The sequence below is a fragment of the Myotis daubentonii genome, chromosome 10 (assembly GCF_963259705.1).
Source record: "Myotis daubentonii chromosome 10, mMyoDau2.1, whole genome shotgun sequence".
Classification (NCBI taxonomy): Eukaryota; Metazoa; Chordata; class Mammalia; order Chiroptera; family Vespertilionidae; genus Myotis; species Myotis daubentonii.
Genome location: NC_081849.1, coordinates 63,942,675 through 63,964,778, shown reverse-complemented (window position 1 = coordinate 63,964,778; position 22,104 = coordinate 63,942,675). Strand labels below are relative to the sequence as shown.

Below are 22,104 nucleotides of genomic sequence, written 5' to 3'. Positions count from 1 at the left end.
TGGCACCCAGTGAAAGAAACAACTTTCTAATTCCGCCATGAAGATGGACCTGGATACGTAGTTCGCTATTAAATATGTATTGTTTCTCCAATGACCTTAAGTGAAAAAAGCTGTTATATTACATACACACACATGCCCGAAGACAGTTGGGTTTCGAAGGGTTTGAACATATTAAGTGCCCTTGGCTCATAACTTCCAAACGTACATAAAAACCGGATTTGTAAAATGCATGCTGAAGTCTACCACACAAGCAGACTTCCTATTTAATGCGTGACGTCTTCCTTCCCGAATGCCTAAAGTAAAGTGTTCTACAAACAAACGGGGTGCAGGCCATCGAGGGGGCCGTGAATAATGGGTCTCAGGCTGGGGACTGGGCACAGTGCCAGGGGCCAACCGGTATGTCACATCCAGTTTCCCAAAGCGCCTTGAGCTGAGGGACACCAGGGGCGCCAAAGACACGGAAGGTTGTCACCTACACAAACCAGGCAAACAACGGGACAGAATCTGAGGAACACAGAAAGGTGTGTGTGTGTGTGTGGGGAGGGGGGGTCCTTTAGGTCAGGCCTGAAGCCACCATGTGGTATTAGACTCCTTGCTTTCTTCAGGTCCAAACCACACAGAAGCACCATCAGCTGGGAGACTATGGGACAAATGGCATCGCAAGAGAACTTGGTGCCTGTTCTATGATTCGACTTCTGGCTGATAATCCAATTGTAATGAATCCAGCCACCCCCCGATACACACTTAGTGCTTCCCCACTCGACTGGGAGCTTCAAAAGGACCAGGATTTGTGTTCATTTTGTGTGGCCAGGTAACCCCAGGACCCAGCCCAGCCCAAAGGAGTCACTTAACAAACAGATTTTCCTTTGATGCATCATTGAATGACACAACCACTAGTGGGGTCAACAATGCATGGGTGACACCACAGCCCCTTATAGCAAGCCAAGGCTCAAAGGAATGAAGTGACTTTTCCCTGGTCATCCAGCCAGAAAACAGCCAGGAGCCAAGACTCGAGGGAGACCTGGAGCCCAGCTCATCGAGCTCCTGATCCAAGACACTCTGCACTATGAAGTCCGCATCCAACTCAGTCAACAAGCCCGGCTGGCCAGCATGGCTCACTGGTTGAGCATCAGGCTCCCGGTCAGGGCACATGCCCAGGTTGTGGGCTCGATCCCCAGTGTGGGAGTGTGCAGGAGGCAGCTGATCAATGATTCTCTCTCCTCATTGATGTTTCTATCTCTCTCTCTCTCCCTTCCCCTCTGAAATCAATAAAAATATATTTTTTAAAAAAGAAAAAAAATTCAATCAATAAGCAGCCAAACGACACAGGTCACAAAAATAACCCGGGGCAAGCCTCATCCCACTGCAGCCGAACGACACTCACTTGCGTCACGGATTTGGTAAAATCAACTGAGAAAGAACGGGTCATGTTCAAAACAATGAAGTGATTCCCATCAGAGATGCATGCCCTGCGATCAACCAGCAACATAAATACAGAGACACACGCTGTCCGCTGACCTCACAAAAGGAGTCCCCTCCACAGAAGACAAGCAGCTCCCCAGTGCAGGCTGCCCAGGCCTCACAGGCAATGGCCCGTCTGCGGCTACCCCGGGCAGCATTGAGTGGCAGGCCACTCAGCCACCTTGGGCTGCAGGGGCCACAGCTTAAGGGAGAGGCCATCAGCCACCTGGGTCTCAGACAGACAGCAATTAAAATCGGAGCTGTCCCCCAAGGGAAGGGGCAGAAGAACTGGACCAGGTCTTTGTTCTCTCAAGCCTGCGATGCCCAAAAGAATCGCACTGTAATGTTTTCCCAGGTCCCGGCTCAGTACTAGGTCTTCTGACCTCATGTCATTTTTATTCTTCTAGCTTCTTTTTCTTTTCCGGCTCCCCCTCAATTTATTTTTATTTTTATTGATTTCAGAGAGGAAGTGAGAGGGGGAGAGAGAGAAACATCAATGATGAGAGAGAATCATTGATTGGCTGCCTCCTGCATACCCCACACTGGGGATCGAGTCCGCAACCCAGACATATGCCCTGACCGGGAATCAAACCTTGACCTCCTAATTCATAGGTCCACACTCAACCACTGGGCCACACCGGCCAGGCCCCTCCCCCCAGTTTATAATCTTGGGTGTTTCTTTATGTCTCCATGACCGCTTCAAAGGAAAGGCACTCTATCAACCTAATAGAAATAAGTATTAATATTCATGGGCATCCTTAACACCCAAACCGGTTACGAGTGAGCCACATGGAGAGAAGGCAGTAGATGATCTCAGGCTAGCTCTAAGGTGCCAGGCAGTGAACTCTAAAGGGGATTACTTCAGATTCTGAAGCGAATAGAAAATGAGAGTCCAGGTGACCGGGCTCTGCCACCTAACCAGTAGTCATGTGGCTCAGCCTATTTTCTTATCTATAAAGTAAGAAGTTAGAAAAATCAGCTCAAAGCTATTTCATTTCTTAGTGCATCAAACAAATAATGGCCAATACTTAGATACCACATATCATATGCCAGACTGCTGTGAGCGCTTTACATTCGTTAATTCATTTAATCCTCTCAACAATCTTACAAAGCAGGTGCTCCTAGGGGTTCCATTTTACAGACGGGAAAACGCAGGCAGGGAGGAGGTAAGACTGGCCCAAGCTCCCAGCTAATAAGGGATGGAGCCAGGATTTGAACCCAGGCAGGCTGGCCTCAGAGTCTGTGTGCAAACCAACGTGCTGCCCCATGGGATGGGAATTCCAGTGTTGGGGGGGGGCGGAGGATTATAGTAGTGTGAATTTAAGTCGCCCTCACTACAGTACCTCCCATCACCACGTAATCCGGAGTCAGTAGACCACTAAGACTATCTAACACCCCCTTATATTTAGTCCCTTCAAAGAGTGGAGTGAAACTAGAGGAGCCCAGGGGGTATTAGCAGCCCACCGGAAAGCGGGTCTTTGTCCATCAATCCTAACTGTTGTAAATAAAGACAGTTTTTAATAAGTGCCTTTTTAATAAGGCACATCTGTTTCCTGGAAAATTTTACTTTTGTCAGCTATACTCCCAAGTAATTTGGCTCTGCTTTACAGCTTAAGGGACCATGTATTTATCATCAGACTCAATTAGTTCATTGTTTTCTTTCTAGATTTGGTCCCTAATGTGCACCATCAGCTGTGAGCCACAAGGTGGCGCGCTAATACAGGAAATGAACGACTGAGGTTGGCTCTGGAGCAGATGAGGAGGATTTCAGAGACAGGACTGTGCTCCCTCCCTGGTCACAGGACACCCAGCTCTTGCAAAGTGCTTCTCTGCACACTTACTTTCTGAGGAAATCTTCCAGACCCTGACGCCGCTGGTCCACATGCTGGCGATTGTTCATGTTGAAAAACAGGTTTTTAGACGGAAGCTCTGGCAGTTGTCTAATGAGAAAGAAGCAAAAATTTTATCATCATCAGATCGAGGTGGCTTAGTTACAGAAATCCCTCAGTAAAAGCAAATTACGCATAATAACCATCGCACAGTGACTGTATATTACATGTGTATTATATAATAAGGATAAGAAAATATTAACTTAAAGAAAACCCCATTTTTAAACATTGTTGAGGCCTTTCATGGTCAATGCCCATGAAAGCTGGTGGAATTCAAATGATAAATTTTAAATTCAGATGCTGTAGCCACAAAACTAACTAAAGCTATAATTACAATCAAGGATGCCTGTAAAATCCTTCATAATTTATATCTCACACATATCCAAGTTCTAAATATTGGATATAATAATTAAGTCTCCTCGATATACCCTTAAGTCACTTACACCAGCAATGCATTACTCTGGAGTCTCTGCCTCAGCCACACAAATTCTCTGTATCTCCTTCGTACACAGGACGTCTTCATTGTAAAACACATGCTATTGGTCTGTTCGGAGAAAAGAAACATATAAGCCTTACTTGAGGGGAAAAAAATGCTTTTTTTTACATCTATGACTCACTATATGCCTCCAAATTTATTTAAATAGGATTTTTAGCCCTGGCCAGTTTGGCTCAGTGGGAAGAGCGTCGGCCTGTGGACTGAAGGGTCCCAGGTTCAATTCCGGCCAAGCGCACATACCTGGGTTGCAGGCTCAGTCCCCAATGGGGGGTGTGCGGGAGGCAGCCAATCAATGATTCTCTCTCATCATGTTTCTATCTCTCTCTCCCCCTCTCCCTTCATCTCTGAAATCAATAAAGATATATTAAAAAGAATAAATAAATAAATAATAAACTAATCCGACTGGCCAGGCGTTTTAAAAATAAATAAATAAATAGGATTTTTAAACCCAAAACTACATGTGCATTTAAACCAGATTCAAATCTCCTACATCACCCATCAATATGGCAGCCCTGAAGACAGCTGGGCTGACATAAATGTTGTCTGGGGCGAGCCATTCACTCCCTGAGTCCTGAAGTAGCCTCCTGCCCACCTATCTGCACTGCTTTCAACAAAGAATCAGAAAAACCGAATCCTGAAGCATAAACGACCAGTAAGAGCTGAGGGTCATCCACTGCTTTTTAACACCTGCATCTGTCCGAGCAGCTGGAGAAGCTCTTGGGGACCAGAGACACCTTTTCCTGGTCCCCGACGTGACATCACAGAAGCTGTCATGACCGTGACAGGCCTGCACTACGGATCACACAGATCACCAGGAATCCCGAAATCACTTCCACTTTTTTCAAATATGTTTTTATTGATTTCAGAGAGAGGACGGGAGAGGAAGAGAGAGAGAAACATCGATGATGAGAGAGAATCATTAATCGGCTGCCTCCTGCATGCCCCCTAGTGGGGATGGAGCCCGCAACCAGGGTAGGTGACCTGGCCGTAATCAAACCAGCGACCTTCTGGTCCATGGGACATTCGCTCGACCACTGAACCACACTGGCCAGGGCTTGAAATCACGTTTAAACAAGAGAAGAGCATTTCCCGTCTCTGGCAGGTGGGAGGGGACCTAGTCTGAGTTGGAAAGGGGTGTGAGGCCCAGGACAAGCATCCTCATGGGTGACCCGAATTCCAGTCCTGGCTCTGCTAGAGGGCAGATCACTTCCACTCCGGCTCCCTGAATAACACAGGGGTGGGCCAGTGCGTGCCTGCTTCCCAGGGGGGCCGTGAGGATGGGTAACAAGCACTTGGCAAACGTCATCCATTAACACCGGTGTTCGTTACCAGATGCTGGTCTCCTTCCAGCTACCCTAAGGCAGACGCGGAAAAAGCCACCTCCAGAGTCCCCGTCCTCAGCAAAATGGCAACACTTCTCCTTTGGGCAACAAGAGACTGGCAAATGTTTGTCTACTGATTTTGTCAGAAGGCCTCTATTCTCTATATTTATTTCAAATTTCTATTTCAAAATCTTTACGTTACCAAATGAGAGATGTTTTGCCTCCAAGATTTGTATTATTTCAAAAAGTACTTTTGCATCATTTTTAAAACACCCAGCAGTGGTTTACCTTGGGAAATGTGATTATGTGCATTCCTTCTTTTCTTATCTTTTTTTTTTTTTTTTTTGCATTCCTTCTTAAACTGCCCCCAGGAGGTATCTGAGAACATCTGGGAATTCCTCAAAAAACCTTGGCTGAGGAGAGGTTACATTAAGAGACCTACCCCCAAAAGAAAGATCGGTCTAAATCCCTTCATCTTTGACAACAGGGCAGCCAAACGTGCTGGAGTCTGTGGCACAAGAACACTCCATGTGTGGATTTCAAAGCAGACCAGGGCCTCACGCCGATGTGATCCCCGGGGAGTAAGAAAGCAGGCGTTTACAGCACAATGAGCCCTAACGGGCCTGGGCAGGGGCCCTCTCAGCGCTCCTCCCCAGAGAGTGCCAGCACTGAGGGGCTCCGTCCACACTGGTCAGTTCCAGCTCCCTTACTTGTCTCTGCTCAGATTCATTGTGGATGCCAGCAACTGAGATCCTGAGATCCTGAGATCCAGCGGGTGCCGACACCAGACAAAGGTCTGTCTGCCTCAAAGTCCTTCGTTTGCAGAACAAGTTCAGGAGAATGTATACCATAGACTACCCACCTCTATAGTTCACATGTTTAAAATGCTAAGTAAAAAAATAAACAAACAAAATGCCAAGTGAATGCTAAGATTTCAGAGTCACCTGATATAATTTCCCTTAAGATTGACTTAAATGAGCTCAACGCTGGCTTCTCTACCTGCAAAGCCCTGTGGTGCACCATCGAGGACTCTCCAGTCCGCCCTCGACTCTGAACTGTACAATGGAATCAGACGACACTGAGATCGCTAGTTTACCAAGTTCCTCTAGACCGACTTGCTTGTGTCTGCTATCTAACAAGCCAAGACTTCTTCATTGTCCATTTATTAGCATTTCAGAGAAACACCAGAACACCACCCAATATCTGCGGCACCCACCATTTCTGGCTCGGGGTGGACATTTCTGAATTCACATCATTAACTCCCTGAGGAGAAGCAAATTTCACACCTACCATGAAGTATGTGACAAGGACCCATAAATGTTTTAGAGGAAGCTAAAAGGCAGCTAAAGGATTTAATTCCATTTTCTTTTCTTTTTTATTAAGGGAGAGGGAGAGAAACATCGATGTGAGAGTGGAACACCAATCGGCTGCCTCCTGCACACATCCCACCAGGGATGAAGCCCACACCCCCGGCATGTGCCCTGACCGGAACCGAATCGGCAACCTTTTGGTTCACAGGATGACACCCAACCAACCGAGCCACACACCTGCCAGGGCACAAATTTCATTTCATTTTCAAAGGCTTAATTGTAATTTCCCACACAGAATTTACATCTGGTGTGACTTTATGAGCAAAACCAAGACAATATCAAAATACAAAGTATAACCTGGCAATGGTCTTCAACACAATCACCAAAAAAAGCAGCCTGGCCCTGGCTGGGTTTTCTCCGTGGTTAGAGCGTCGGCCTGTGAGCCAAAGGGTGGCAGGTTTGATTCCTGGTCAAGGGCATGTACCTAGGTTGCAGGGGCAGGTTTCCCAGCCCTGGTAGGGACGTGTGCAGGAGGCAACCAATCAACGTGTCTCTCTCCTGTCGATGTTTCTCTTTCTCCCTCTCTCTCCCCTCCTCCCTCTCTTCCACTCTCTCTGGAAGTCAATGGGGAAAAATATCCTTGGATGAGGATTAAAAAGAAATAAAATAAGAGTGTTTACTTTGTTTTTCTAAGTTGGAAAAACTTGGAAAGAAGGAAGGTGTATGGCCAGTGACTGCATGTCCAATACAGCATACCAACTCAGTTACTTGCAATGGGAAGACTGAAGGTGGCTAAAGGTTACTTCACTTGTGCTATGTCCTCACAGATACACCTGGGCCTGTTGCTATGCCCCCGAGGAAAGCCCCAACGAAATCAGGTGGGGAAAGTGACTAATTCATGATCAGGACCATAAAACTCTAACATGTGGGCCACGTCTGGCCGGCCACTGATCTTCACACAGAGTGTCACTGGAACACAGCTGCACTCATTCATTCATGCCTTGTTTGAGGCGGCTTCCCTCCAAGAGCAGAATCGAGGAGTGTCGAGGGAGACAGCGGAGCCCACGGAGCTGAACATATGTACCGCCTGCCCTTCACAGGGAACGTTTGCTGACCCAGCTCAAGAGGGTCCCAGAAGGCCACACGCCCAGGACATTGCTCAAGAGACTATGACAGAGCATTACTTCCAAATAAAGAACATCACTGCCAGTTACTGTGTTGATTACTCGGAATCTAGACTAAGGCAAATTAATTGCACATACCCAGTTCCGACGTTCTTACTCTACATATGAAACACTGCGCATCTCCTCTCCAGAGAACTCTACATCCTCTCAAAACAGATTTATCGGGCGATATACTTATTACCTGGAAATATGCTATCACAGATCATAAATACCATTAATGAGGTATAAATAGTCTTTAACTGTGAATTTTAGAAATATTCACATCTTCATGAAATATTAATATTAACAAAGGTATAATAAGGAATTCAAATAAGAAATATCTCAACTTTAGGAACCATCTTATTGCTTCCTTGAAGGTACAAGCATTAGCTGTGATCATTAAAATTCAGTTCTTTGAATTCAGAAGGCTTTACAAATGTCCACTGTAAGTATATCGAAGTATCCCATCAAACATATGCGACTGACAATGACTACTGACTGCATACTCACATGAATACAGATTTCATAGTCGATGTAGGAATGCCAGAAGTCCTCCTTCTGAATCCGAGGATCCCGCACCCAGACACTCACGAACTCCTGTAAGGGCGTCATAAACAAACGCGTTTCAGAACTGCAAGGAGGACTGGGGAGGGAGGAGAGGAGTGACTGTACGAGGACAAAGAGGAAATGAGCTCTGACCAACGTGGTTATGACCCTCTAAAAAAGAAGAAGTTAATGAATCGGGCACCACAGAAACTCCAAAAAAAGAACTATTTTGCCATAAAACGTAGTTTTTTAAATAATGCAATACCAAGCTGGCTGCGCGGCTGCAGAGTCTCAAAGATTATGGGAAGGCAGTTAAGAAAATATACCCTTGGGGGGGAGGTTGGGGGTTAATGGGGGGGATGAGGACACATTTGTAACACCTTAACTAATAAAAAATAAAAAAAATAAAAAAAGAAAATATACCTTAAAACAGATTCTTGATTTTTAATCTGCAGAACAGGTTCACGTTTTTCTCCAGTTTTTTGCTTTCTTCATCTCTCACAATTAAAAGTCTCTAGGCCCTGCCTGACCTGTCACTTCCCAGAACACAGGTCAGAAAGAGCAGCAAAGGTCATGTGAAGAGCAAGCCCTGAGAGTTGACAATGAGTTTGTGTACGCACCCCAGCTTCATGAGGATAAACTTCATTTAAAAATTTGATAATGTTGCCTGGCCGGTGTGGCTCAGTAGTTGAGCATCGACCTATGAATCAGATCACAGTTCCATTCCCGGTCAGGGCACATGCCCGGGTTGTGGGCTCAATCCCAGTGTGGGGCATGCAAGAGGCAGCCAATCAATGTTTCTCTCTCATCATTGATGTTTCTATCTCTCTCTTCCTCTCCCTTCCTCTCTGAAATAAGTAAAAATATATTTTAAAAATATATAATGTAAAACAAAAATGTATTATGTTTGGCATGATACATTTTAAAGTATAATTTTTCACTTGGTGATTATAAATTTGTTCATGGAATTTAATTTTCAATATTTTAACTTTTGGGCTAGAAAAGGGGAGCTCCAAGGCTGAAACTTATGCCATTTCTTACTGCTTTGCTTCGGCACGTCTGAGAGGCAGGCAGAAGCCAAGCGGTAAACACACCAGAGCAGAAGCAGAAGCAAGACTGTGGGGTTTTCTGGACAGAGCACCTCCGTCCTATTGTGCAAATACTAAAGTGAGAATTTCCACACAGAGGATTCTAGAAAGAAGAAACAGTCCACGTTCCCTGAAAATAACCTTCGCCACCTATCGAGCTTCACCTTCTGAGACAACGCGCCCTCTGCTCCTGCACTTGAGACCTCTGCCCGCCCCGTGTCCTCAGTAGATAAGGACTCTGAGTTAATGTTCCAAAAGGTCTTATTTTAACATGTTTTCGTGTGTTTTTAGTGTCATTCAGAAGACAGGCAATAACAACAAGGTCACAATATAGTGATGCTCTAAGTGTGTTGGCTATTATTTCTTAAAAGCACTTTCTAAACTGTTAGGGGCCCTACAGAAACAACTGTTAAAGCAAATTGTTAAAGCAATCGCCCCCGCTCCAGAGTGTGAATGGGTCGAGACAGAGGACCTCCTGCCCAGAGATGGGAACGGAAACAAAACCCAGGAAGCTGGCCCTCCGGCTGTCCACATTTCACGTGTGAGTGAGTGTGTGTGTGTGTGAGAGAGAGAGAGAAAGAGAGAGAGAGAGAGAGAGAGAGAGAAGACTGACTCATTGTCCTGGAGTACTTTTCACACATCCACAGTCTTGGAGGAATGAATCGATCATCAGTGAACCGATGCACACAAGGACAAACAGGCTGGGAAAAGAAGACCAGAGCATTTACCCCTCCAAACACCCCACACTCAGGGCTACATTCTGACGTTCATGGGCCCGTCTCCAAAAAAAATATTCAAAATCAGACTTTATGACTTCACTGGCATAAAGATGGATATATTACTATTATATATGAAAACCTTTTCTTTGACCTAAAAGTTCATTTTATTTTACTGATTAAAAAAAAAGAAATTTTAAAACAGCCCTGCCAGCATGACTCAGTGGTTGAGCTTCAATCTAGGAACCAGGAGATCATGGTTCGATTCCCAGTCAGGGCACATGCCCAGGTTGCGGGCTCAATCCCCAGTGTGGGGCATGCAGGAGGCAGCCGATCAATGATTCTCTCTCATCACTGATGTTTCTCTCTTTCTCCCTCTCCCTTATTCTCTGAAGTTAATAAAATGTGTATTTTTAAGTGATAAAAAAAATAAAGTGAAGCCATTTCCATGGGCTCCGAAAAGCACTGTGGGCCCAGGGCACTGTGCCTGATGGAGAGGTGGGCAGAGCCTGCCCTCTGAGCAAGGCAGAAGGCTGCCCACGGCTGACAAGGTGATGACCCCCCTTTGAACCAGGGGATCCTAGTCATCAGGTCACATGTGAGCCACACTCCCTCTCAGGGTGCTGGCAGCTGTTTTTCCGCTGGAGAGGCAGGAGTCCTTAAATAGACCCAAAGGGAAATTAAATATTTCCAGCAGCTCGATGTTCCACATTAACAGGAGCCGTGCGCCTGTCGCTGAGTCAGTGGCCTTTACGCAGATCAAACAAAAACTAGGAAAACACACTTGTCAATTGGCTACAAATTTGTGATTTTTTAAAAAAAAATGTTTCTGAACTTAAGCTTTTTAAATCCATAGCATCTCATACCTCTGACCACTCAGCATACTAGCAGGTGACGAAGGATGACTAAGCGTTCTGGAAAAAATCAGGGCTTATTGTCCCTATTGGTTTGCTACTTCCAGTCGTTAACATATAAGCATTGAGTAACATGTCCCCCACCGTGGGGAGAGCCCTGAAATGATGGTCGCAAGACTAGGGGGAAATTCTGTCACCCACTTCCTAAATTATGAACGTATTCACCGAGCCTCTGTTTCCACATCTGGAAAAGGGGAATAATGGCTGTCCATCCTACCTCAGCTGTCTACGAGGAGAATCAAATTATAAAATACTGGTGAGAACACGGGGAAATTTTTCATTAAGTGCTGCATGAATAGAAAGCAGTAGTATACTTTTCTACGTAAAGTATTATTACATAGAGAGGGAAACATCTGTAAATAGAGTCAACAATAAAAAAAGAAAAAGAAGAAAGGGAAATGCTTACAAACCCAAAGCACCGAGGTCTTCATACAAACATTGGCAATAAGAAAAGGTTAACCACATGTGTATGTGTTTGTTTGTTTTTAAGTAAAAATGATTAAGAACCCAACAGCAAACGCTCTAACACTGTAATTTTTCAGCAAAATGTGGAGTGACCTAAAAATTCCCTAGTACTTATTGGGGGCAAGGCCTTCCTTACTTGTAAAAGGGATGGGCAGCACAGATTTGTAAAGGATCGCCCCGCTGCCTCTCAGTGGGTTGGGATTCTCAGACTCTGCCATGATGGCTACTCATTAAGTCTAATCTTTAATCTTTTGGGAGAAGGGTGCATTGAAGGCATACATTAAAACCATGCTGGGGGGAAATGAATTCTAAAAACACCACGATGCATTTAAATGCACACTCAAATTTAACGATGGTGCTAAGGCTCCAACCATCTTTTCAATCCTGAAAAGCTTTAACTTGGTTAGGGCGCTAGATATCACTCTTCTTCTGTGGATGGCGAACTTTCTTCCTCCTTGTCCTCTTAAACGCTGCTGTGGCCCCCAGAGCCGTCCAGGCTGCTCCCTCTGCACACGCTGTTGCCATTCCAGGGTGACCTCAACCGAACACGGGTTCGAGCCCCAGCATGAGCTGATGATTCTACCGCCATCCCAGGCCAGGCCTCTCTCCATGCATCCAGCCTCCCGCCTACATGGCTCTGCTTCGAAGTCCCACCCTTCCCACATCACCCTGTTCCCCGTCTCACCCCCAGCGACCCCAGCCAAAAACCCAGTTACCCCAGACTTCTCTCTCTAAATCACCGCCCCAGTCCACACTGACCAAGGCCTCCACACCCACCTCCTTTGATCCCACACCCTACTCCCTTCTGCTACTACTTCGGGTGGAGTGCCGCTTGCCCAACATGACTGCAAGGGCTGCTAACTGATCTCTGGGCCGGAATCCAACTCATTCCCCACACCAAGGCGAGAATGGCTCCTCGGCACACGTCCGATGATGTCATCTTCCTGCTGAACATCCTCCAAAACCAGCCTGATAACCTTCGAGACCAACTTCCAACTCCTTGGCTAGCACCGTAGAGCCTTTCATGATCTTCATCTGCTGATCTCCAAGGCGAGGCTCAGGTACCCATCCCCAACACGATGGTGCTAAGGCTCCAACCATCTTTCCAATCCTGAAAAGCTTTAACTTGGTTAGGGCGCTAGATATCAATGGTGCAACACGCCATTGCACGCCTGCATGGCTTTGGGCAAGCTGTTCTTTCCGCCTGGACAGCTGTCCCCACCCCACTTCCTGCTTTTTCTTCCTCATTATCTTCTTCCTTTTATTTTCCAATTCATTGTTCAAAGTGCAACTCAGTCTCTGGAAATCCTCCGGTTCATCCACTCCATCCTCTGAACCCCGCCCGCCCCCCCCCCCCCCCCCCCCGCCTCTGGGCAGACCTCGAGCACCGTCCCACTCACCACAGCAATTACCCGGAGGCCTCCTCCATCAGATGCTAGCTCCTTTAGGGTAGCTTAGGCTGTCTTGTAGGACTTGAATGCCTGGCATATCCGAATGATTCTATTAATATCACTTAACGAATAAATAAATGCCTGCAGCAATGAATGAATGAATTGCCTTCAGGAGAAAAAAAAATGAGCTCAAACTTTGAAATAAAAACCTCAGCCACTTGGGCTCCTGGAGGTCATGAATAGTGGTAAGTTACTGAGCAGCTGGTCTAAAGTTTATCTTAATTGAACAAACCCCTTCCCGTAAGGGTGTGCCAATTAACGGCAGGCGCTGCAGGAGCAATGTTTAAGATCTATGCGAACTAACTGCTTCCCGGCGCCCTGAAGAACTCCAGAAGCACCTATTTACATAGAAATAATTGAAAATCATTCTGATAGCTCCAATAACTTGGGTCCCCGAAGACTGGTACCAGACAACAATTTGTTTGCTTCGTTGGAGTTAAAATACGGACTGAGAAGTAATAAAAAGTACACTTATTTTAAAATATTCTATCGTTCGGAGGAGCCGCCCCTCCCCCACCCAGCAATTAGAAGGAATTAGTGAAGTTCCTCCCTGCTTCCAGCTACGCCCAGCACACCCAGGAAGCCAAGGTTCACCTATAATCTCTTAATTAGACGCATCCCTCACGGCGCTGCCCACCATCCTTCACAGGGATGTTGACAGCCTGTCAGCCACAGAGGACAGCTCTGCGCTCCATACCTCGAATCTTATGGATTTCCTATGAAAATTGCTTCGGCGGCAGCAGTTATTCAATTTAATAACCTTATTAAACACTTTAATGACTTTTGGGGCCTAATGACGATATCTAGTATGAAGGAAGAAGCCAGGCAGAGAATTAAAAATTTAAACTAACTGATCCCTACTGTTCTCCATGGGAAAACAGGAAATACCAGACTTCTTGAAAATCTAATCCCTATGTTCTCTTTTAATAATCACTCTTTGATTTTAATATCCTCTCTCTCCCTGCCCCCACCCCCAGTTCGACCTTTGTTCCTTCATCCACCTAACTTGTCATTTTTTTCCTTAGCTCAGATACTGAGATGAAATTAACAATAAAAATAGGTGTATTGTACAAGGCACTGATAGGTGCCAGGCACTGTGATAACTGTTTTACACATGTTTTGCTTTCATCTTTACAACGATCCTAAAAAGTCAGTAATATTAACATCCCATTTTACAGATAAGAAAAACAAGGCTTCTAACGCATAAGCAACTGGCCCCAAGTCAAATGGCCAATACGCTGAGCTAGGTTTCAAATTCAGGTTCACCTTGCTCCAAAGCCCAGCCTCGCAAACATTCTTTCTATCCAGTGGCTCTTTTAGCAACAATAAGTCCAAGTCACTTCAAATGTCACTGTAATTGCATTATTTTGAAGGGGAAAACATTATCTTCTTAGCTATTGGCTAAAACAGGGGTCCTCAAACTTTTTAAACAGGGGGCCAGTTCACTGTCCCTCAGACCGTTGGAGGGCCGGACTATAGTTTAAAAAAAAACTATGAACAAATTCCTATGCACACTGCACATAACTTATTTTGAAGTAAAAAAAACAAAATGGGAACAAATACAATATTTGTATTTGCATGTGGCCCGCGGGCCATAGTTTGAGGACCCCTGGGCTAAAACGTTGGCTGAAACCACCTGCTCTTCTGAAACTCATTGTATTTCATTTTTGTATTTCTAGCACCAAGTACAGTGTTAACACATAGTCAGTGCTCATGAAATGTTTGAGAATTAGATTACAAAAGAGATTCAAAAACCAAGAATGTACAGGTTCTTCTGTGCTGAAAATTATAAGATGCTATTGAAAGAAATCAAAGAAGCATATATTTCTTTGTTTATATCTATATGTGTCATGCCTCTACTGTGTTCATGTATTAAAAGACTCAACATAATAGACAAATTCTCCCCAAACCCATCTATAGCTTTAATGCAAGTTCTGTAAAAATCTCAGTAAGATTTTTTTTTGAAGGCATAGATTGTAAAATTTACATGGAAAGTAAAAGCAATTCTGAAAAAGAATAAAGTGGGAAGAATCCCTGTTGCTGAGGCCTATACAAATATGCCCAACTGATTTCTGCCAAAGGTGTGAAAATAATTCAATGGAGGAGGGATAGTCTGTCAACAAGTAGTTCTAGAACAACTGGACATCCACAGACCAAAAGCGGAACCTCAATCTACTCCTGGCAAGCACCTTTCACAAAAATTCATGCAAAATGGATCACAGAGTTAAATGTAAACATAATATTTAATTTTTAAAAATTTCTTAAAATTGATTTTTAGAGAGAGGGGAAGGGAAGAGAGAAAAACATCCATGTGAAAGTGAAACATCGATCGACTGCCTCCCCCACCGCCCCCACAGGGGATCCAGCCTGCAACCTGGGCATGTGCCCCAACTGGAACCGGCAACCCTTGGGTACACAGGATGATGCCCAAGCAACTGAGCCACACCAGCCAGGGCAAAACCATAAAACTTTTAGAAAGAAATATAAGAGAAAAACTTTGGGACCAGGACTAGATGAAGAGGACTTAGGCTTGAAACCACAAGGACAACCCATATAAGAAAAAGGTGATAAGTTGGATCTCACCAAAACCAACACCTTTGCTCTGCAAAAGACCCCATGAGGAAGCTGAAGACACATTACACAGACTGGAGGAAGTTATTTGCAAATCACACATCCCTCAAAGGACTTGTATCTAGAATATGTAAAAGAATGCACAAAACATTTTTGAAAAGCAAAGAAATCAATTAGAAACTAGGCAAAACACATGAAGAAACATTTCACCAAGGAGGACAGACAGACGGCAAACAAGCACATGAAAAGATGTTCAGCATCACTAGCCATCAGGGAAATGCAAATCAACGTCACAGTGGTTCATCACTACACAGTTTGTAGTGGTATTATCACTACTGTTTATTTTAGCACTAGAGGCCCGGTGCACAAAAATTCGTGCACTTGGGGAGGGGGGTCTCTCAGCCCAGCTTGCGCCCTCTCACACTCTGGGAGCCTCAGGGGATGTCCTACTGATGGCTCAGGCCTGCTCCCTGCTAAGCCGCAGTGTGGCCTCCCTCTGCGGGAGGTGACCAGGTGATCAGGGAAAGGCGCTGCGCCCATCACCCTGCCGCTGCTGCCACTGCCGGCCTCCCTCTGTGGGAGATGACCGGATGGCCGATTAGGGAACAGAGCTGGCTGGCAAGGCCCCGCCCCACCCTCCCCCATCGCTCCTCCTCTGCAGCCGCTGGTTGCTGCTGCCTCCCATCCCGCCCCCATCACTGTCCCCTCCCTCTGCCTGCTGGCACGTGCCTTGGTTGGCCTGGTGCCACCTGCTCACCAGCCCTGTTCCCCACCGACTAGTCATTCTGCTGTTTGATCAATTTGCATATTATGCTTTTATTATATTGGATTTTAATGGTTGTATCATTTAAAATTTCTACTGTAGTCTAGCTTAAATCTTTACAGTACATAACCGTGCTAACTGTAAAAACATTTACTCAGATTACCAAAAAAATGAGACAAAAGCTAACAAAGCAAAGTTTCTAGGTGTTAGTGAGCATTCATTTTTCATAGCCTCGGTGAGAATTCTCTATCACAAAAATAAAAGCTTGTTTCAATTTGTGCTCACTTTCTCAGGACATTTTTTTTCCTATTCCAATTTAAACTGAAGAGTCATTCCTTCATTCATCCATTCACACAATTGAAACATATTGAATACCAACTCTGTGCCACACAGCTGATGCTTACAGAATCTAATCAATATCTTATTCACCAGAATTCTATTCAGAACTTCCACACAACAATCTCAAAACTAAAATTTAGTGCCCCGGCCGGTGTGGTTCAGTTGGTTGGGCATCATCCCATGCACTGAAAGGTTGCCAGTTTGTTTCCTGGTCAGGGCTCATGCCCAAGTTTCAGGATTGAGCCCCTCGGTGGGGCATGCAGGAGGCAGTCAATAAATGGTTTGCTCTCACATCCATGTTTCTTTCTCTCTCTCTCTCTCTCTCTCTCTCTCTCTCTCAAAAATAAAGAAATAAGTAAATAATATATTATAATTATTTAAAAGCAAAACAAAGATGAATATTTAGTAGCCATTTTACATATTACATTCTTTACAACTAGCAGGCTTGAAAGACAGAAGGACTGTATCAAGTAACCTTCCTTTGTTTCCTAATAATCCTTCTGACACCCTAAAACACATGCTGCCAGGGGTGTTACTTGCCACTTTACAGCTTGGAGTGTGTTTAGTACCACAGCCTTGCAGGTTTGAATGATGACTTTTAAGAAAGCTCTTACTACTTCGGGATAAACTGTGGATAAGGTTCAGCTAGACCTGCCTTTTACAGAACTTAGAATAGTTCATGATATTGCAAGTTTCTTTACACGAGTCATGTCCAAAATTAAGGAACTGCCTTTCTGTCCAAAATTAAGGGATTACATTAGGAGAAGTGCGACGGAAACATTGGTCTTTCGCAGGTTGAAGTAAGTGCCAACCTATGTTAAACTGCACCACGAGGACCCAATCGATGGCAAAATCCTGAGTATGGAAACCTCCACGGGACAAAAGATGCAGGTCCTTTAACAAAGAAATTGCAAAAGGGGGAAAAGGCAGAATAATCGACTTCAAGCAGTATATTAACCAAATACGGTGTGGTCCTAATTTGGGTTCTGATTAGAACAAGCAAATACATTTTTTCCAACATAATCAGGAAAACTTGAACACTGACTGCAGAGTTGATGGCATGAAGGAACTAATGTTAATTATTTAAGGTGTGATAATGTGGTTTGTTTGTAAGAAGGGTCCATTGTTGACATGTGTACTGAAATATTTACAGATGAAATTCCAGAATGTCTAGACTTTGTTTCAATATAATTCACTGTGTGGTGGCAGGAGGAAATGGGTGGGGGCGGGAGGTAGCTTGGTCATGAATTAATAATGTATTAATTATTGAAACCTTAGGTACATAAGGGTTCATTATGTTATTCTCTCTGCTTTGTGTATGTTTAAAATGTTATAATGAAAAGTTAAAACCAGAAAAAATAAAAGAAAGGAGGAAGGAGAAACGAAGGGAAGCAAGGAGGGAGGGTGGAAGAAAGGGAAGGAAGGAGGAAGGGAGGAAGAGAGGGAGGGGAGGAGGGAGGGGGCCCCAGCAGACTGCTTTAGAAGAAGGAACAGAAGTGGTACTCGAAAGTGAAAGTAAGTCATAAACATGGATCTGAAAATGTTAACCATTCATATAACATGTATTGACACATTCACATAATGATATCCTAATACTTATTGACCTTTAAAAATAATATTTTTTCATTAAATAAATAAAACATGTATGTGGTTAAAGATATATTTGTGCCAAAACCGGTTTGGCTCAGTGGATAGAGCGTCGGCTTGCGGACTGAAAGGTCCCGGGTTCAATTCCGGTCAAGGGCATGTACCTGGGTTGCGGGCACATCCCCAGTAGGAGATGTGCAGGAGGCAGCTGATGGATGTTTCACTCTCATCAATGTTTCTAACTCTCTATCCCTCTCCCTGCCTCTCTGTAAAAAATCAATAAAATATATTTTTTAAAAAAAAGATATATTTGTATTCAAATACAGATGAGTAAACCATGAAAATGAAGTCCTGCCCTACCCAGTTTGGCTCAGTGGATAGAGCGTCGCCTCCAGACTAAAGGGTCCCGGGTTTGATTCCTGTCAAGGGCACATGCCCAGGTTGTGGGCTCGATCCCCAGTAGGGGACGTGCAGGAGGCAGCCAATCAATGATTCTTATCACTGATGTTTCTATCTCTGTCTCCCTCTCCCTTCTTCTCTGGAATCAATAAAAATATATTTTTTTAAAAAAAAGAAAGAAAAGAAAATGAAGTCCTCCTACTGGGCCCTCAGTTTCTTACGTACCTACTTAGGATTTTTATACATTTTTATATTATTTATATATATATATAACTGGCATATATGTATATGTAAAATGTTTAACACAAATGGAATATGCTATAAATACTGTTTTATACCTTGCTTTAGTCACTGCACAACCTTTTTACAATTCTTTATATTTGATCATATATAATAAAATGTTGTTTTAAACAGTTTGCTTCAGAACTGTTTTAGACGCACAGAAAAATTGTGACGATAGTAGAGAATTCCCACATACCCCACTTCCAGTTTCCCCTGTTATTATATCACATCTGATAGGCAGGGAGGGAGAACAACAAATTTCGTTTCAGGGAGTGGGAGAGTGTTTTGTCTTGTCTTGTCACTTCCCTTCAAAGTCCCCGGCATCACAGGACACCAGGTGGAAGCCTGCTTATGGGATATTCTTTAATGATATTCATTGGTTATAGCTCAGTCATTTTCTAATCAATTTCCCGATATCAAAACCATGCTTTCCTCGCGCAGGTCTCAAATGTTACCATCACTCAGCAGAATGTACCTGGAAGAGGTGTGTGTCAAGCCTGGAGCCAGCACACCCAACACAGAAACACGTCCCTCCCACCTGTCCCCGCAGGGCCTGTCTCCTCCCTCTGGCAGGGTCCTCATGTGCCTGGAACTCTCCGGCCACCAGGGTCTGCTCCACTCCGGCATCCGCTGCCGCAGAGCTGGCAGACTTATTGCCACGAAGGTGTCAGTAACTGATAACTGCCATTGTGTTCAGTATGAAGTATATACCCTTTGGAGAAGAAAAAAACAAACCCTTTCCTAACGGTATAAATCTCTAGAGTCTAGAGGTAGACTTCAGCCGTCATGATCCAGGAGAGGAGATACACACACAGGGAGAGGCACACACCCTTCCCGTCGCCTCACTGCGGTAGAACTGTCCTTTAAACATAAGGTATTTTTAAATGTTGTTATTGATTTCTTTTTCTAATACACATTTTTATTGATTTCAGAGGGGAAGGGAGATGGAGAGATTTAGAAACATCAATGATGAGAGAGAATCATTGATCAGCTGCCTCCTACACGCTCCCTACTGGGGATCAAGCCCACAACACAGGCATGTGCCCTGACCTCCTGGTCCATAGGTTGACGCTCAACCGCTGAGCCAGGCGGGCTGGGCAAGAATTCCGTCATTGTGAAATAAATAAAGCATGTAGGTGGTTAAAGATATATTTATAAGATTTTTTTCATTGTCCGTCTCCTTTACAGCAAGTGAGCCCTGGGCAGAGGAACGAATGCCCTGCCTTGGAGGGGCCAGCACGTCAGACTCGATGACACAGACTGTGCAGCAGGAGGGAGCTGCGCCCCTCACAGAGCGTGCGCGCCACGTGCTGGAGCCCCGGGTCTTAGTGACGCAGGAAAACCAAACGCTCCCTCTGGACACCAGACTATACAAGGAACAAGAATGCCTGACTCCACGAAAGACGCTGTCTGGGACGTGTTCCCTGTCACAGCCACCTGCCTTTTCATTAGGATTCTGGGTTCTGTCTCATTAAACAGAAGGGTTGATTCAGTTGGGTCCACCTAATTATTCTTATTAAAATATGTAACCATAATATTTTAATTGTAAATTAAAGCTCCATGCATGAACGAATCTGAATTCATTTTCATTTCACAATGGCCCAATGCCAAGGCCATTTTTATGGGGAAGATCCATCAGCTTGGATACTGCTCTCCTGGGAATTCAAACCCATGTGCACACGGAACGCGTTTAACTAACAAGGGAGACTCGCACTCCCTGTTCCCCTCTCTCTAGATTTATTACAGTAATAAAGCTATTTTATCATGAGAGACTGCATTTGGTTTCCCGTCCACCCCCAATCTTTACAAAAAAAATTACCAAACTTCTAGACTGGCATTACCGGGTGGGTAGAAGAACGGTGTCACTCGGGCTGTTTGAATCTTGAACGAGGATGGTACAAAGCTCTCAATTCACATGCCAGCCTCATGATTAATTAGTACAGTCTGCTGTGGGCGCCGTGAGCTCACACACACACTGCCCCTTGGTCGAGATTCAAGAACAATCAGTGGTATTGCATTCAGCCCTTCCATATGCAGTTAGGTGGGACCTGCATTATTTTCCGCTGAACGAACAACCAGCCACAAGGATATTCAAAGGCTCAGCCAAAACCTCCCCCACTTCTAACTGGTAAGGAGGACAGGGAGCTGCTGGGGTAGGCGGGGAGATAAAAATACCTTTATAATTGAGGCTTTCGGAACGCCTCTTCTTGACTTCTAAGCTTAGTCAGACAACCTGGTGTGCAGTCTGGGGGAAAGACTGTTCCAGGGGGTGGGGAAACATCTGTGAGAGCCCAGGGCCCAGAGTGCAGAGCAGGCAACACCCAACTAGCTCCGAACTGAGGAGTGAGAAGTGCAAAGGGGGTGGGGGGAGGGGCAGAAGATGAGCCTGGAGAAGGAAGCAGGGTCAGATCATAAAAGGCCTTAGCAACCTCATTTAGGAGTTCTGACTTTGCTCTAAGAGTGAAGCATTAGAAGCCTGATCATTCTGGCCACATGTAAAATCCATTTTCTATGGATTGATAAGTGATGAACGTATATTACAGAACATCCAGAATCTAGCCTTGTGGGGTTATTTCTTGGTGAGGGACTTACGTAAATTTCTAAGTATTATACCTCTTTCTCCCTACAGTATATTTTCTTTTTTTAAAATATGTTTTTATTGATTTCAGAGAGGAAGGGAGAGGGACAGAGATAGAAACAACAATGATGAGAAAGAATCATTGATTGGTTGCCTCCTGCACAGCCCCTTCTGGGGATTGAGCCTGCAGCCCGGGCATATGCTCTGATCAGGAATCGAACTGTGACTTCCTGGTTCATAAGTAGAGGCACTAACTCTGAGCCACGCCGGCCAGTCTACAGTCCTTTTTTCCTTTTCAGCTGAAGGACTCTCCAGTTTAAAATTCCTTAATGCTATAATATTACTAGTGGCCCGGTGAACGGATTCATGCACATTGAAAGGAAATTAATTAGAAGAAATATTTTAATATCGCTATTTGCCCTTTCTTTATAATAGAAGTGTCAGAGATGAAAGAAAATTAGTAAAATGCATGTGAAAATAATATATAAATTGATTAATAAACAATAACATGATATAACAATAAAGACATGATATAAAAACAACAAAAACATGATATAAAAACAACATTGATAAAAAACACAATGACTAATAAATTGATTAAACTTATTATAATATCTCCCTGTACACCACATTAAGAATAATCATTTTCAGAGTGCTTGACTAATTTCCCTTGTGATGAAGTATTCACAACTTTAACTTTAACATCACATGCTCTTCAAACTCGAGAAAAAGCAACATATAACTGACCATGTCTGAAAACAGGT

General features: G+C 44.4%; 1 protein-coding gene across 6 annotated transcripts in view; it reads right to left on the bottom strand.

Annotated features, from left to right (window-relative positions):
* SNX10 (sorting nexin 10) overlaps positions 1-22,104 on the bottom strand; it is a 53,694-nt gene that overhangs the window by 5,304 nt on the left and 26,286 nt on the right. For 3 of the 6 annotated variants that reach the window (XM_059712613.1, XM_059712614.1, XM_059712618.1), the window contains 3 exons: positions 8,152-8,238; positions 3,794-3,894; positions 3,303-3,401 (listed from right to left, as the gene is read on the bottom strand). In XM_059712613.1, coding sequence (XP_059568596.1) covers positions 3,303-3,401; positions 3,794-3,894; positions 8,152-8,238 — 287 coding nt within the window. Of the gene's footprint in view, positions 1-3,302; positions 3,402-3,793; positions 3,895-8,151; positions 8,239-20,937; positions 21,090-22,104 lie in introns of those variants that run through there. The other 3 variants (XM_059712615.1, XM_059712616.1, XM_059712617.1) reach the window with 2 other exon arrangements.